The sequence below is a fragment of the Nicotiana tomentosiformis genome, chromosome 3, assembly GCF_000390325.3.
Source record: "Nicotiana tomentosiformis chromosome 3, ASM39032v3, whole genome shotgun sequence".
NCBI classification, from domain to species: Eukaryota; Viridiplantae; Streptophyta; class Magnoliopsida; order Solanales; family Solanaceae; genus Nicotiana; species Nicotiana tomentosiformis.
The window spans coordinates 123,924,772-123,942,832 of NC_090814.1; the positions used below are offsets into that span (position 1 = coordinate 123,924,772).

At 40.0% G+C, this 18,061-nt stretch overlaps 1 protein-coding gene across 1 annotated transcript; it reads right to left on the reverse strand.

The window, feature by feature from the left end:
* Positions 1 to 278: 278 nt before the first annotated feature.
* On the reverse strand, positions 279 to 1,167 carry LOC104110247 (probable calcium-binding protein CML15). Its single transcript, XM_009619696.4, has one exon. The coding sequence runs from the start codon at positions 980 to 982 to the stop codon at positions 443 to 445; it is 540 nt and encodes a 179-aa protein (XP_009617991.1). The 5' UTR covers positions 983 to 1,167; the 3' UTR covers positions 279 to 442.
* Positions 1,168 to 18,061: the final 16,894 nt, after the last annotated feature.

Sequence of the window (18,061 nt, forward strand, 5' to 3'; positions counted from 1 at the left end):
GCTGATGGCGCATTACTTGAAAGAGCTGTGCATTCTCCATCCTCTAAAATTAAAAAAACCTCTGATAGAGTAATTGATTCCATATCAAGCTGATCCGTGTTAGAAAGTATATTACCTTACATTGGTGAAATGTTTTTACTTTTTACAAGTTATAATGATCAGTTCGACGAACTGTCGAAATAATTCCTGTTACCTCCAAAACTCCGTTGTATTATTGCTAATAGTCTTTCTAATTTGACAATCTGTCATCATTCTTCTTTTAATATATTCACTTGCCATAAAATAAAACAAAGTCTAAGAATATCCCATTAATCGACTCAAAACAGCCCAAAAATATTCACATTTTAAGATGGTCATCAGAACATTAATACCAAGACAATTATCAGATTTTGTACATTTAGCTGATTGATACAAATACTAAACCATCAAAGCATCGCCATTGTTATGAAATAGGGATGCCAAGAAATTCAGCAGCAGACCTAGCCATAACAGTTGCAAACTCATTAAAACTAATAACACCATCTCCATCAACATCAGCCTCTTTAATCATCTCAGTTAGTTCCCGATACGTCAACGGTTGTCCCATTTTAGCCATTGATCCAGCCAACTCCGCCAACGTAATATAACCATTGCCATCTCGATCAAACGACCGAAAAACTTCCAAAAGCTGTCCCTGATTTTCTAATATTTCTCCATTAATTAAATCTGGCATAATGGCATTGACAAGTTCATCAAATTCCACAGCTCCATTTCCATTAGAATCCATGTTGGCTAAAAGAACATGAATTTGATCCCCAGATGGTTTTATCCCCAACGAACGTAATAGTGCAGCCAGTTCTAAATGTGTGAGACTACCATCATCGTCCATGTCAAATCTTGAAAATATGTCTCTTAATTGATCAAGTTGATCAACTTGAAGAATTGACATAATTTGATTTCCTCCTTTTCCCCCCTCTAATAATAATGGCTTGATCATTTGCATATTTTTTGGTAGTATTATTTAGCTAAACGAGAGTAGAATGAGAAGCTAAAAAAGAGGATACGAAAAAGGAAAAGAGATAAAAATAGGAAGAGAAAATTGGTGGTGATGAGAGGAGATTGTGCAGTGTTAAAGAGAGGTGAGTTCAGTCAAGGCGTAGAGTTGGTCAGTTAGAATTGGAAGGCAATATATGGGTTCCATGTAATGATTATTTTGTATTAAAGAATTGGGCGTCGGTGGATTTAATTTAATTTATTTTTAACCTAAAGTTGGAGGGGTGAAGTTCAATGTATCGTTCAGGAGAACGTTCCTAGTTCAGTCCTTAAAGAAAATAAAAAGTGAAAAAAATTGAAAGAACCGTTCGTATGTCAGTTCTTTGAATTTTCCTAAAGTCAATTGTGTCCATGAGGTGGCCTGTTTCTGCTACTGGACTTAATTTTGTGCTCACCATTTTAGCATGCTACTAAAAGCTGGTTGCAGGTTAGTAATTATTTTTATAAGTTACTAATTGATGCTACTAAGAAAATTTACCAGTAATTATCATGTAATATCTGATAGTGTAAATACCTTTTACACTATCAATGAATAGAATTTAAACTCAAACACAAAGTACACCATAACCTTTTTCTAATTTTGAGATCATATATAAACTTTAATACAAATTTACAAGCTTAAAATGTATCTCCTATCTTTCGATTAGAAAAGCTAACACATACCATGACGTAGCGATTGGATATTAAAATTATAACTCGCTTGATGAAATCCTAGATCTAGATTGAGCTGCTGAACTATGGAAATGAAGAAGCAGTTACGCAGATACAGAGGAGAAAGTGATTCTCTTCATTTTCTGTTAAAATTAGTTAATACACTGTACATTGATGTATATATATATATACTAAGTAAGCTATTAGTTAAGTGTCTACTTAGCTAACTAATGCTTCACTAACTTAATACAGCTGGCATCCAGCTGTACCTTCTAACACCCTACCTAACATTTTAACACCCTTCCTCAAGCTGATGGTTGAAACAGACCCTTCAACCCCAACTTGGATATCAGATAGTCGTGTTGTGCTTTCCCAAGACTCTTAGTAAGCAAATCAGCTTGTTGCTCTTCGGTAGGTACATGATGTGTCTTGATCAACCCTTGTACAATCTTTTCTCTCACAAAGTGACAATCAATGTCAATATGTTTGGTTCGTTCATGGAGAATAGGATTAGCTGTAATCTGAATTGCAGCTTTGCTGTCACAGTGTAGGTCTATAGGCAGAGTAACCTTCACACCAAACTCTGAGAATAATCCTGTAAGCCAAGTCAATTCTACAACAGTCGAAGCCATGCTTCTAAACTCTGCTTCAGCTGAACTTCTAGCAATTGTTTTCTACTTCTTGGACTTCTGAGATATCAATGCATCACCAAACTTGACCACATATCCTGTTACTGATCTTCTTGTTTGTAAGCAACCACCCCAATCTGAGTCACAATAAGCTTCAAGTTTCCCAGATCCTTCTGAGGGCATCAGCAGACCAAGTCCTGGAGCTATCTTGATGTACCTGACAACTCCTAGAGCATCTATATGAGACTGCTTAGGTCTGTGCATAAACTGACTAAGTACCTGAACTACATATGAGATATCAATTCTAGTCATGGTAAGATACATAAGTCTGCCTATCAACCTCTGATAAGGACAAGCATTCTTAAGTTCTTTGTCTTCTGTATCAGCTTCATTAGAGGGGCTTTTGCTCATGAAAATATCAAACTCAACAAAGGTAAGTTTAAAGCTGGTCTCCAGGGGTGTACCAGCAGGTTTGGCACCACCAAGTCCCAGCTCAACAATTAACTCCAATGCATACTTCCTTTGGCTCATTACAACCCCTTGCTTTGACCTGGCAAACTTTATCCCTAGAAAGAACTTAAGTTCACCCAGATCCTTCATCTTAAACTTGAGCTTTAAATCATTTCTAGTTTTTAAAATCAGACTTGGACTGCTTCCTATTACCAGTAGATCATCAATATAGACTAGTACTAGTACCAGTTCTGTCTGCACCCTTTTTGTAAATAATGAATAGTCAAAATGAATTTGAGTGAATCCAAGATGAACTAATGCATCTGTGAGCTTCTTGTTCCACTGTCTAGGGGCATGTTTAAGTCCATACAAAGACTTATGAAGTTTGCAAGCCATATGTTTCCCTCCCTAGCTTGCAAAATCAGGAGGAACTTCCATGTAGACTTCTTCAAGCAAATCTCCATGCAAAAAAGCATTGTGGATATCCATCTGATAGATAAACCACTGCTTGGTAGGAGCAATGGCCATAATAGACCTCACATTGACCATTTTAGCAACTAGAGAAAAGGTTTCAGTGTAATCTAGACCTTCCTGTTGACTGTAACCTTTGGCTACAAGCCGAGCCTTATATCTTTCTACCTCTCCTGAAGAAGTGTACTTAACTTTAAAAATCGATTTGCAGCCAATGGGCATCTTTCCTGGAGGCAAAGCAACTATACTCCAGGTGTTGTTATCCTCCAAAGCTGAAATTTCATCCTTCATTGCAGCAACCCACTTAGGATCTTTGACAGCTTCAGCAAATGTCTTTGGTTCAATAATGGCAGAATAAGCTGCCAAGGCAATGCCAAAGGATGAGGAGACATTATCATAGCTGACACATGTGGAAATAGGATAGCAGCAATGAGCCTTCCCTCTATTGTGAGTGATATAGTCCTTCATCCAAATAGGAGGTCTGCTATCTCTGCCGGATCTTCTGGTAAGAGGAGCCTTAGGAGAAGGCAATGGTGAAGATAAAGGCAAGCTTGGCTCAGTTGGTAGAGACACTGAAACATCATGATCACCAGCAGATAAAGTTTCACCAGTACTTGTTGCAGTTTCACCTGTTGTGGTGTGGAGAGGAAACTCACCACCAAGTGAAGAAGATGAAAGAGTAGAAGGTGTAAAATGAGAAGGATAAAGCTGAGAGCACTGAGAGGATGAATTATTTTCAGGAGAAGAGAGGAGAACAAAAGTAAGATCCAATATAGGGAATATAGAGGAGGTAGTATGAGCAAACTTGAAAGGAAACACATCTTCCTTGAACACTACATCTCGACTGATAGTGAAGGTCTTGGAGTGAATACCATACATTTTGTAACCCTTTTGTGTCATAGAATAGCCCAGGAAGACAACTGGGACTGCTTTGGGAGCAAATTTACCACACTTCCTCACCTCTATAACATAACCAAGACAGCCAAACACTCTCATTTGTTTTAAGGAAGGAGCATGACCAAGTAAGACTTCAAAAGGAGATTTCCCTTGAATCACAGCTGAGGGAAGTCTATTGATGATATACACATCTGTGGTAATACACTCCCCCCCAAAATCGAAGATGAACAACTGCCTGAAACCTTAGAGACCTGGTAATATCTAAAATATATCTGTGTCTCCTCTCTGCAACTCCATTTTGCTGTGGAGTATATATACAAGAGGTTTGATGAATAATTCCTTTAGATCTTAATAACTCAGCCACTTGAGAGTTAAGAAATTCACTCCCATTATCTGACCTAAAGATCTTCACAGAAGCTGAATACACATTCTGATTCATTAGAAGAAAGGATCTAAGAGCAACAATCACTTCTACTTTAGTAGGCAGCAAGAATATCCAACAGTATCTAGAGTAGTCATCTACAAGAGTAAGAAAATAATTCTTGCCATCATAGGTAGGAACTTTGTATGGTCCCCACACATTACCATGCAATGTATGAAAGTAAACATTAGTGTTAGTAGTGCTCAAAGGAAAAGGAAGCCTGGTTTGTTTAGCTAAAGGACATACAGTACAAGACTCAGTAGTGTTTTTGCATGCACAATTCTGAAATACAGCAATGCTCCTCAAAGTCTTTTCAGGTGTATGCCCTAATCTCTTATGCCACAAGGCTACATCCATTATTATGTGATTTGTGATCATATTTACTATAGGTGGTGGTTTATGAACTACAAATTTAGGAATTGTACTAGGAACTTGAAGTCCAGTTGTATTGATATCTCCACAGTAGAACACATATAACCCATCATCTTCTCTACCAATCCCCTTCACCAGTCCACTGAAGAGTTCCTGAAAAATACAGAAATCAGGGAAGAACATCACTACCCATCTCATCTCCTTAGTTCGCTTTGAGATAGAGAGTAAGTTGTATTTGAAATAAGGTATGTGCAGGACATTACTAATCCTCTGACCCTGAACAATGTAGGAGGATCATATATGGTTGATGTGAGCTATGTTTCCTGTAGGAAGTTAAACTGTACCACCCTTATTATTAGCAATCAACTTAGGATTAATCAACAGATTGAGGCTATGCACCATGTGACTCGAAGCACCTGAGTCTACTATCCACTTAGCCAACATTTCTGAGTTCATTACACAAGATGCCATACCTGCTGATCCTGATGTACTTGTACTGTTGCCTTCACTTCCTTTACCCAGTAGCTGAATTATCTGTTGATACTGCTCCTGAGTGAATTGAGGAATGTTGAGCATCACATTTTGAGTCCCCTGTCCAGTTGTAGTACTATGTTGTACCTGTGAAGAACATGCAAAATTAGCAGCAGTAGCAGTTTGGCTGTTTCATGTATCATTTGATGCTCCTGAACATGATGATGTACTGCATTCCCTGAGCCAAATTGTTTCTTATTCTTGAAGTCATATGGATATCTATTTAGCTTGTAGTAGTTCTCCCTGGTGTATCCCTTAAAATTGCAATAATCACAATATAAAGAGTTCATTTTCTGTCTATAATTACTTCCTCCAGCATAGACCTGTCCACTAGAGTAGTTATTTCCTCCTGTAGAGCCTCCTAAGTTATTATGACCTTCCCCACTGAATAGACATGTGATGTTGTTTGGTATACCTATATTTTTGCTACTGAACAAAGCAATTCCCTCAGTTGCTTCAGCAATTTGAGATGTATAACACATAGATCTTCTGCTCTCTTCAGAAATAATCATGGAATAAGCTCTATTAATAGAAGGTATGTGCAACATGTTCAATATTTGGTTGCTAGACTGTGAATATGACTTATTCAACCCTATCAAAAACTACAATAGCCTTTGATATTGTAAATGCTCAACATACTTCTTTGACTCCTCACAGCCACACCCAGGGCATGGCATAAGAGTATCAAAATCTGCCCAAAGTTCCTTCAACTTAGAAAAATAAGATGACACAGAGGATATTCCTTGAGTCAAAGTGGAAATCTGTTTGTGGAGATACAACACACGAGAGCCATTGACCTTATCAAACCTCTCTATGAGATCCATCCACACTTTGTGAGAACTTGAGGCATACACCATGCCACTTAGCAATTCAGCACTTACTGAATTCATGATCCATGAGAGTACTATGGCATTACATGTTTCCCACAATTCATGAAGAGTTATATCAAACTTCTCCTTAGGATATCTACCATCCACAAACCCTACCTTACTTTTTCCTAGTAAACTCACACGCATTGTACTACTCCACAGTGTATAATTCTCAGGTCTAATTAATTTCACTGAAATTAGAGAACTACCTGGGGTATCGCATGGTTGAAGGAACAATGGATGATGTTGATCGATTAGGATAGGATATCCTCCGACTGTTGCTGCACTTGTATCAATTTCTTCATTCTCGATCGCCATTGCTGAACAATAATCGAGCTTAGATGAAGAAGAACAGAGGAAATGCAGTCGTTGATTGTCGATTAAGCCCTAGTTTCGAAAATATCAAAAAATTGCTTCAACTTGCTCCAACTCAATTACTGGATGCAGCTAAGACTCTAGGAATTTGATAACGATGCGTGGATCTTCAACGTGTGCTCTGATACCATGATGAAATCCTAGATCTAGATTGAACTGCTGAACTATGGAAATGAAGAAGCAGTTACGCAGATATAGAGGAGAAAGTGATTCTCTTCATTTTCTGTTAAAATTGGCTAATACACTGTACATTGATGTATATATATACTAAGTAAGCTATTAGTTAAGTGTCTACTTAACTAACTAATGCTCCACTAACTTAATACAGCTGGTATCCAGCTGTACCTTCTAACACCCAAACTAACATTTCAACAAAATGATAACACAATGTGAGAGTAGACTTGCCATATTTTTTTAATAAGGTGTCAAAAACATTAAACACACCACTCTTAACCTTAATCTGATTATTAGTTCTAGAATCAAATTCCTCTAAGGCGATCATGTGCCTGCCCCAACAAAGAGCCAAACTGACGATGGTTACTTAATTTGAGAATATGTTTCAGTCATTGGCGAGAAAGTTAGGGCGGAAACTAGGACAACTCTTGCGGTCGATGGAGTAGATGATCCAACAATATTGTATACGGTCAAAACCGGTTAGTCCTTCGTACGAACTGGTCGAAATGGTAATGCATTGGATTGAAGAGCGTCTTCATAATATCAGGTTGGGGTCCGAAGTCAGGTCATCAAGTTTCGAGCCCTAGGGACTGATCAATGTCGAGCTCGATATCATTATCGAGCTCGAACCCTAATCGAACTATGATACGAAGTGAAGTTATCGAGATTATGAGGCAGAGACCGACCAACACTGTCCCCGAATCAATACAAGGCTCCAAATCAGAATCGAGCTCGAGTCAAGATCGAGAGCTCGCGTCGATATCGAGCTCGAGTCAATATCGAGCTCATAGACAAGAGCCGCTGCAACCGCACTAGAGGAGAGAATCCTCGAAGGAATTATGAAAAAGCTGATTTATCATGGGTCTCCCACTATGTATTTTTAATTATATCTAAAGTAGGATTCCCCACTATAAATGGGATTGTTATTATTTCTGTAAGGGATCAAGTTTGGCATACATTGTAACTGAGATATTATACACTCTCATATTGAAGAGTTATTCTTTTTAGCTTCATAGATTGATTCATCTTGCTTAATCCATAAATCATATTCTTTCCAACTTTGCTTATTTTTCATTCTTTACAATCAACACTCGATATTTCTATTCATTCTTACGATTTGTGTCAAGTTATACCACATACCCTTAGAACTACGTATAAATTTAATTCTATCCGTTTTTTAAATAAATAGTTTGGCGCCCACCGTGGGGCTAAGGATAACAGTGATTATTTGGTATGAATCTGCTAAACACACCTTCTTACACTTGTTGCTGAAAGTGTCTTTGATTTTGAATTAGCAACAACGAACTCTCAATTAATGGCCTTACCTATCGACAACGAAGCTGGCCTTCAAGGAGAAAATAACAACTTGACAACCAGGGCCGAAAGGCCGCTTGTCGATGTCGTTGAGGCCCGAGTCGAAGTACCATTAGACGTTAATTCGCATGTGGATATTGAGAAAAACCAACGTTCTGAGCCTGAAAATAGAATTCATGGAGGTACTCGATCTGTACCTCGAGATACCCATAACGTTGAGGAAAACAGAATCAGCTTGCGTATGATTTTTGAAATGTTTCAAGCTCAAGAGGTAGCGATAGCTCAGTTGCAGTGTCAAACCCAGGTACCAAGCAGACCGGAGCCCAGTCCACCTTGAGAAATCACCCACAGAACGGAGCCAGTTGTAGTAAGGTCAAATGAGATAGAATCGGGGACTAATCCCGAATTTACTAAGATGTTCGAAGAACTGACCAAACGAATAGAGTCAGGAGAAAGGAGAATCGAGGCAAACGATAAAAAAATGGAAACATATAGCTCCAAGGTTGATTAGATCCCGGGGGAACCACCGATATTGAAGGGCTTAGATTCCAAAAAATTCGTACAAAAGCCTTTCCCCCCAAGCACGGTTCCTAAACCGATCCCAAAGAAATTTTGCATGCCCGAGATTCCTAAATATAACAGAACTACCGACCCCAACGAACATGTCACCTCTTACACATGTGCCATTAAAGGGGACGACCTTGAGGACGATGAAATCGAATCCGTATTATTGAAGAAATTATGTGAAACCCTGTCAAAGGGAGCAATGATATGGTATCAAAATTTACCATCTAATTCTATCGATTCTTTTGCTATGCTTGCAGATTCTTTCGTAAAAGCGCACGCCAGGGCCATAAAGGTCTAGACCAGGAAGTCGGACTTGTTCAAGGTAAGACAAAAGGATAACGAGATGTTAAGGGAGTTCGTATCTCATTTTCAAATAGAACGGATGGATCTGCCACCAGTCACAGATGATTGGGTTGTTTAGGCTTTCACTCAAGGTTTGAATGAATGAAGTTCGACGGCTTCATGGAGGTTGAAGCATAACCTGATCGAGTAGCCAGCTATTACTTGGGACGATGTGCATAATCGGTACCAGTCGAAAATTAGATTCGAAGATGATCAATCGAGTTCTAAACCCGCAGCTAGAAGGGACATCAATTGAGAACAAGGTCCGATCAGGGACCGATACCGACCATATAGTGGAAACCACAAGATTAATGAGTCGAGACGTAACCCCGGATAAGGCAATAAAATGAGTGATCGAGGTCAAGGAATCTCGAGGGCTGATGAACAGAAATGGGTTTGACAGGCCTACCAGACCTAAGGAAGCACTACGGTTATCAGAGTATAACTTCAGCATCGATGCATCCGCCATCGTGTCAGCTATCAGACGCATCAAAGACGCTAAGTGGCCTCGACCCATGCAGACCGATCCTGCCCAGAGGAACCCCAATAAGAGAGGAGGTAGCCCGATTATTCAATGAAGGGCACCTTCGAGAATTTTTAAGTGACAAGGCCAAAAACCATTTCAAAAATAGGGATTTAGGTAAACAAAATGAACAGGAAGAACCACAACATATCATCCACATGATCATCGGTGGCGTCGATACCCCTCAGGGGCCGGTGCTTAAACGCACTAAGACATCGGTTATGAGAAAAAAGCGATCTCGAACTCAGGATTACGCACCCATAGGAACCTTGTCCTTTAATGATAAAGATGCAGAAGTAGTCATGCAACCTCACAATAATGCACTGGTAATATCCGTACTTATGAATAAAACTAAAGTTAAGCGTGTGTTAATTGATCTAGGTAGCTCGGCCAATATTATTAGATCGAAGGTTGTAGAATAACTCGGTCGACAGGACCAAGTCGTACCAGCAACCCTGGTTCTAAATGGATTTAATATGGCACGTGAAACCACCAAAGGAGAGATAATTCTACCGATAAACGTGGCCGGGACCATCCAGGAAACGAAGTTCCACATAATCGAAGGCGACATGAGGTACACCGCCCTTTTTGGAAGGCCATGGATCCACAATATGAGAACTGTGCCTTCGACCCTCCACTAGGTTCTTAAATTCCCAACATCGGAGGGAGTTAAAACAGTTTACAGAGAACAACCATCCGCGAGAGAAATGTTTGCCGTCAAAAAAGCAATTCTGATATCCTCACCTTCATCAATACAGGGGTCGGACTCAAAAGGGGAACAAGATGCCAAATAGCAATCACAGACATCAGCTTCAACCCAACTAGAAAATCAGAAGATTGACGAAGATGATGATCAAATGATCCCTCGATCCTTCGTGGTCCCCGATGATTCCGACACTACCTAATCAACGATTGAAGAACTGGAGGCTTATTCAATTTCCTATCGATAACATAGATTATTTTGCTTGGTCCCATTTAGATATAACAAGGATCCCACCAGATATAACGATGCATCGGCTAAGCCTGGACCCTAGGTTGAAAGCGGTGAAGCAAAAGAGAAGACCCCAGTCCGAGGTAAAGCATGCATTCATAAAGGACGAGGTAACCAATCTCCTTAAAATAGGGTCCATTTGGGAGGCGAAATACCCCGAATGGTTAGCCAATGTAGTTGTAGTCCCTAAAAAAGGGAACAAACTTAGAATGTGTGTAGATTATAAGGTTCTAAACAAGGCGTGCCCCAAAGATTCTTTTTCGCTACCTAACATCGATCGCATGATCGATGCCACAGCTGGCCACGAGATCCTTACTTTTCTCGATGCCTACTCTATGTATAATCAAATCCAAATGAACCCGGAGGACCGAGAAAAAACTTCATTTATCACCAAGTATGGAACGTATTGTTATAATGTAATGCCCTTCAGGCTAAAAAATGTTGGAGCTATTTACCAACGGCTAGTAAATAAAATATTCGAGGAACAAATAGGTAAATCAATGGAAGTTTATATTGATGGCATGCTAGTTAAGTTCCTGCGCGTAGAGGATTATTTGATTCATTTGCAGGAAATGTTCGAGATTTTAAGAAAATACAATATGAAGCTCACCCCCGAGAAATGTGCTTTCGGGGTCGGTTTGGGCAAGTTCCTTGGCTTCATGGTATCAAATCGGGGGATCGAGATCAACCCAGATAAAATCAAGGCCATCAAAGACATCACCATCATAGACAATGTAAAAGTCGTACAGAGGCTAACCCGAAGGATAGCTGCCTTAGGTCGATTCATTTCGAAGTCATTAGATCGAAGCCACCAATTTTTCTCTTTACTAAAAATGAAGAGTCATTTCGCCTGGACCCCAGAATGCCAACATGCATTAGAGGAATTGAAGCGATACCTATCGAGCCCACCGCTGCTTCACACTCCAAAGGCAGATGAGAAACTTTACTTGTACTTGGCGGTATCTGAAATAGCAGTAAGTGGTATCCTAATTCGAGAAGAGCAAGGTACGCAATTTTTCATTTATTATGTAAGTCGAACCTTAGGGGAAACTGAAACTAGATATCCACACTTAGAGAAATTGGCACTTGCACTGATAAGCACCTCTAGCAAGTTAAGACCAATCTTTTAATGTCACCTCATATGCGTTCTAACCACTTACCCACTTCGTAATATTTTGCACAAGCCCGAACTATCAGGCCGATTGGCCAAATGGGCCGTCGAACTCAGTGGGTACGATATCGAATATCAACCCCAGACGACCATCAAGTCTCAAATTTTAGCGGACTTCGTGGCCGATTTCACGCCAACCCTTGTCACGACCCAAAATCCAACTAGTCATGATGACACCTAACCCAACCCGCTAGGTAAGCCAACTTTCAATTATCCAATTCCAATAGCAATTATTAAAGCAATTTAAGTAAATAAAGATCTTAATCTTATACATTTCCCAAGGGCTGGTAGTACAAATCATGAGCTTCTAACAATAGAGTTTACAAAGCGGAAATAAAATAAATACATAGTCTGTTTGAATAGTACATAAACAGAACTTTTATAAATCTAAGGCTACCATGAACAAGAGACAACTACAACAGGAACGCAAGTACATCTTCAAATCCGGCAACCATCGAGCACAACAACAACAACAGCTAATATCTGCACGCAATGTGCAGAAGTGTAGTATCAGTACAACAAATCCCATGTACTGAGTAAGTAACAAATCTAGCCTTAGGTTGAAAGCAGTGACGAGCTTTTAACAAGGTCAGGTCCAAAACCAATAGTTCACCACAGTCCATAACAACGTAAAGTAAATAATATAAGAAATAACTCAGAAATAAAATGCTCAGCTAAATCATGATTTCAAAAATAGTTCTTCCTTTCAAGTACATCAGTGAAAAACTCAAATTGTTTATCGAAATTTTCAAAAATATGAATAAGTTTGAAAGCAATAATTTTCCCAAAAATCCTTTCAATAATAAAAGAGATGTTTCATTTTCTTTCCAGATAACCCGTGTAAAAATAAATGCATCACTATGCCCATATGTTAAAAAATTTTGTGAAAAATCATGAATGATGTGATGTTGTACATCATGAGAAAAATACATCTCTATGCCTGTATGTCATGTGTGAATGCCAATGCGATAAAATCATAAACAGCCCCTCGGGCATACCTCACAATCACTCATATACAACCCATCGGGCTTTGATGTTTGGCATATTTCGATATGTGTTAATGTTACTTTACCCATGCTTTAACCACTTTTTGATGTTATTTAATCTTTAAAACACCCAACATGGTGTAATTATTGGTTTGATGACTAATTAAGTTATGTGTGACGATTTAAGGTGTTCGGAGTACAAAATATGAAGAAAAGGTGGTTTAGCTAGAGGAAGAAGGGTTGGATGCGTCGCATCCAACCTAGGAAAACATCATCCTGCATGCAACCTTAGCAGTGAAGTTGTGCCATCGCGTCCGCCATCGCGTGCGAAACTGGGAAGTAGAAGTGAAGCTGGATGCGTCGCGTCCACCATCGCATGCGAAGCTGAGAAATAGAGGACAAGGTGGATGCGTCGCATCCACCTTAGCATCAATCCCTGAAGCCGAATTGGACTAGGAATGGGAGAGCTTTGGCCCACGACTTTTGTACGCAATATATAAGCTAAAAACGCCTCTTTTAGGTTATCTAACATATTGGGAAGAGGGAAAAAGCCAGGAAAAAGCTGTGGAGGCCGGAATTCATCAAGTTTCATCTTTCTCCCACCAAACTTAGTAATTTTTATGTTTCTTTGTATGATTTGTTGTTTGGCTACCATGTCTATGTGGAGCTAAACTTCACGTTCTAGGGTTGTGGTTCTTTCATGACTATTGTTATTCGGATATTGATTTTGACTTCTTGATTTATCATATTAGTTTATTTATTCAATCTTGCGCTTAATTATTTAATTGCTTGATCACCAATTGAATATTATCTACGAATCTAGAATTGAACTCGAAAGTGGGAATTCTATATTGCATATAGGATTGAGTAGGGCAAGTTCTTGAACTCGGGCATCGGGGAACGGATTCGTGGTTAGGATAGACATATACCTAATTACCTTGCTTGGTTGATTTACAGGAATTATAAATGCGTTCTTGTTGATTCTAACTCCATAGACATATAGGCGTTAGGTTAGCTTGAATAGGCGAGTAAGAACTCGACAGACTCTTATGAGCAATATTAACCCTGTCAACCAATAAGCTAGATAAATTAGTCGGTCAATTCAATTGAAGAATACAATAGGATTGTTAGATAGACCATAACCCTAGATCGTTTTCATTACATTGATATCATTAAAATCTGCTCTTCCTCTGTTCAAAGTTTATTATTTATATTTTTCTTATTTAATTAGTTAGAATAAAATATTTTTAGATTTAATTCTTGTTTAGATAATTAAGATAGGCTAATTTAGTTAATAGTTAATCATAAGTCCTCGTGGGTTCGACATCCGACTTTGAGTCACTTTATTACTTGACGACCGCGTATACTTGCGTGAGTGTGTTTGGTTGCAACAAGTTTTTGGCGCCGTTGCCGGGGACTTAGAAATTAGCTACGTGACTAAGTTAAGCTTTTATTAGATATTTGTTTTCAAGTTTTAATTTTCAGTTTGCCTGGTTTGTGTCAACGCAGGGTTTACTCTCGAATGCAGAGGAGTAGAAGTGCAAACAACCTCATTCCTCTTGATCCAGAAATCGAACGAACATTACATAGAGTGAGAAGGGAACACGAAGCTAGAACGAGAATAGAAAGAGATTTGGACATCGCAATCCAACCACAGCCAATAGATATGGCAGGCAATGAAGAGCGTCCGGTAATCGAAGCCGCAAGGCCCAATCTTGCGAATATGACTCAGGCTATTGTGAAGCCTGATATCACTGGGCATTTTGAACTCAAACAGTACATGGTACAGCTGATTCAGTCCACAGGACAATATGTGGGTCTATCTCATGAGGACCCGCAGAGGCATATTCAGAACTTCTTGGAAATCACGGACACTTACAATTATCCGAACGTCTCCAAGGACTATGTCAGGCTGACACTATTCCCTTTTTCACTGTTGGGGGAAGCTAAAGAATGGTTGCAAAAGGAGCCCGCGAACTCTATCCACACTTGGGATGATCTAGCAAGGAAATTCCTGATCAAGTTTTTCCCAACTAAGAAGACAAAGTCGTTGAGGAGCCAAATTCTTGGGTTCCAACAACGGGATGGCGAGACACTTCGTCAAGCTTGGGAAAGATACAAGAAACTACTCAGAGACTGCCCGCATCATTGTCAAACTGATGAGGTATTGGGTCACACTTTTGTTGATGGGTTAGATGAAGCATCAAAGATGAATCTTGACTCAGCTTGTGGGGGTAGTTGCATGGCAAGACCGTATAGTGAAATACAACTCCTGCTAAATAATTTCACTGCTAATGACCATAATTGGCAAGGAGAGGGGGATTCACGAAGGGTAATTAAATAGAAGGCCGCCGGTTTGATTGAGCTTGATGACTTTTCCGCCATGAGAGCCGATATAGCAAAATTGGCAAATCAGATGAATAGAATGACAACACAACAAATGCAACATGTACAGCAGATGTCTATTTGTTGCGAACTATGCGGAGACAGTCATATGATTGACATGTGCCCCACGAATCCTGAATCTATATACTATGTGGGACAACAAAACAGAGGTCCTATGAATCAACATGCGCAATATGGGAACACTTACAACCCAAACTGGAGGAATCATCCTAACTTCTCATGGGGCGGGAGTCAACAGAATCAGTATAGGCCTCAAGGGAATTTTACTCAACCTCAGAAGCCACCCCAACAAATGGAAGAAAGTACGAATGACTTGCTGAAAAAGTTGTTACTAGACAATCAACAGCTCAGGACCGATTTCAGAAATCTTGAGAGGCAAATGGGGCAGTTAGCAGCAAACCAAAATACTAGACCTACAGGCTCACTTCCCAGTGATACAGAGAAGAACCCTCAAATTAATGCAGTTACACTTAGAAACGGGAGGGAACTAGAGGAAGCGCCAAGGAAGATAAAAGAAAAACCTATACCTGGGGGGGAGTTGACACCTAAGGCAACACAAGAGTCAAAGGAAGATGATGCAAGTTCAGAGCGAATGGAGGTTACAAGGCCACCACCACCTTTCCCCCAAAGATTGCAGAAAAGGAATGACGATCGCATGTTCAACAAATTTCTCTCCATGTTGAGTCAGGTTCAATTAAATATTCCATTAGTGGATGTACTTCGTGAAATTCCAAAGTACGCTAAGTACATAAAAGACATAGTGGCTCATAAGAGGAAATTGACTGAGTTCGAGACGGTTGCACTTACTGAGGAGTGCACATCAAGGGTCCAAAACAAGCTTCCCCAAAAGCTTAAGGACCCTGGCAGCTTCACTATTCCAGTACAAATCGGTAATATTAACGTGGGACGTGCTCTGTGTGATTTGGGTGCAAGCATAAATCTGATGCCGTTATCCTTGTTTAAGCAATTAGGTCTGGGAGCTCCGAGACCAACCACCGTGATGTTGCAATTAGCTGATAGGTCCATAGCCTACCCTGAAGGAGTGATTGAAGATGTGCTGCTGCAAATTGGAAAATTCATCTTCCCAGCTGACTTCATTATTCTAGACTTCGAGGCTGATGAACAAGTTCCAATCATATTGGGACGACCTCTCTTGGCTACTGGCGATGCAATAATTAAAGTGAGAGAAGGGAAAATGATTATGAGAGTGGACAACGAGGAGGCAGTCTTCAATGTCTACAAAGCAATCCAACTCCCCCGCCACTATGAGGAGCTCTCTATGATATCTGTGGTGGAGGTGGATGAGAAACTTCTTAACACGAGTGTATATCTAGGCGACTGTTTAGAAAAAGCAATCATGCTATTTGATAGCTTGGAGATGGATGATGAGGTTGAGGAGATAAAGGGAATCCTAGATACATCATGTGGTTACATGCAAGGAATAATCCCGTTTGAGCCCCTGAATAGGCCAAGTGGCCCCCCACCAAAGCCGTCAATTGAAAAAGCTCCAAATTTGGAACTTAAACCCCTACCCCCTCACCTTCAATATGCTTATTTGGGAAGTTCTGACACTTTACCTGTTATTATTTCTGCTCACTTGTCTAAATTACAGGAAGAAAAGCTATTAAGGGTGCTACGTGAGCACAAGCGAGCAATTGGGTGGACAATGTCTGACATTAAAGGCATTAGTCCAGCTTTCTGCATGCACAAAATCCTCATGGAGGACGGACACAAGCCGAGTGTAGAACACCAACGCCGACTAAATCCAATCATGAAAGAAGTGGTAAGGAAAGAAGTGATTAAGTGGCTTGATGCAGGTATTGTATTTCCAATCTCTGATAGTAAATGGGTAAGCCCCGTTCAATGTGTGCCGAAGAAAGGGGGGATAACCGTAGTAGTTAATGAAAATAATGACTTAATTCCGACAAGAACTGTAACTGGATGGAGAATTTGCATAGATTACAGAAAACTAAACAATGCCACCCGGAAAGACCACTTTCCCCTGCCTTTTATTGACCAAATGCTTGATAGATTAGCTGGCCAGGAATACTACTGTTTCCTGGACGGTTATTCGGGGTATAATCAGATTGCTATAGCCCCAGAAGACCAAGAGAAAACTACATTTACATGTCCTTATGGCACGTATGCGTTCAAGAGAATGCCCTTCGGTCTTTGTAATGCACCTGCGACTTTTCAAAGGTGTATGATGGCTATTTTCACTGACATGGTTGAAAGATATGTAGAAGTATTCATGGACGATTTTTCTGTGTTTGGATGTTCTTTTGATAGTTGTTTGATGAACCTTGATAAAGTGCTAGCTAGGTGTGAAGAGACGAACTTGGTGCTAAACTGGGAAAAGTGCCATTTCATGGTACGTGAAGGTATAGTTTTGGGGCACAAGGTTTCAAAAGATGGTCTACAGGTGGATAAAGCAAAGGTGGAGACGATCGAAAAATTGCCCCCGCCGACATCCATAAAAGGCATTCGCAGTTTCTTGGGTCATGCAGGTTTTTATCGTCGTTTCATTAAAGATTTTTCGAAAATTTCTTCCCCTTTGTGCAGGCTTCTAGAGAAAGACGTTACCTTCAAGTTTGATAATGCATGTCTGAAAGCATTTGAGGAGCTGAAGGGAAGATTGGTGACTGCACCAATTATCATTGGCCCCGATTGGGCACAACCATTTGAGTTGATGTGCGATGCAAGTGACATAGCAATTGGAGCGGTGTTGGGGCAAAGGAGGGATAAAATCTTTCACTCCATTTATTATGCAAGCAAAACTATGAATCCAGCTCAGATGAATTATACAGTGACTGAAAAGGAGTTGCTTGCAGTGGTGTGGGCGTTTGACAAGTTCAGATCCTATCTAGTGGGAACCAAAGTCATCGTCTA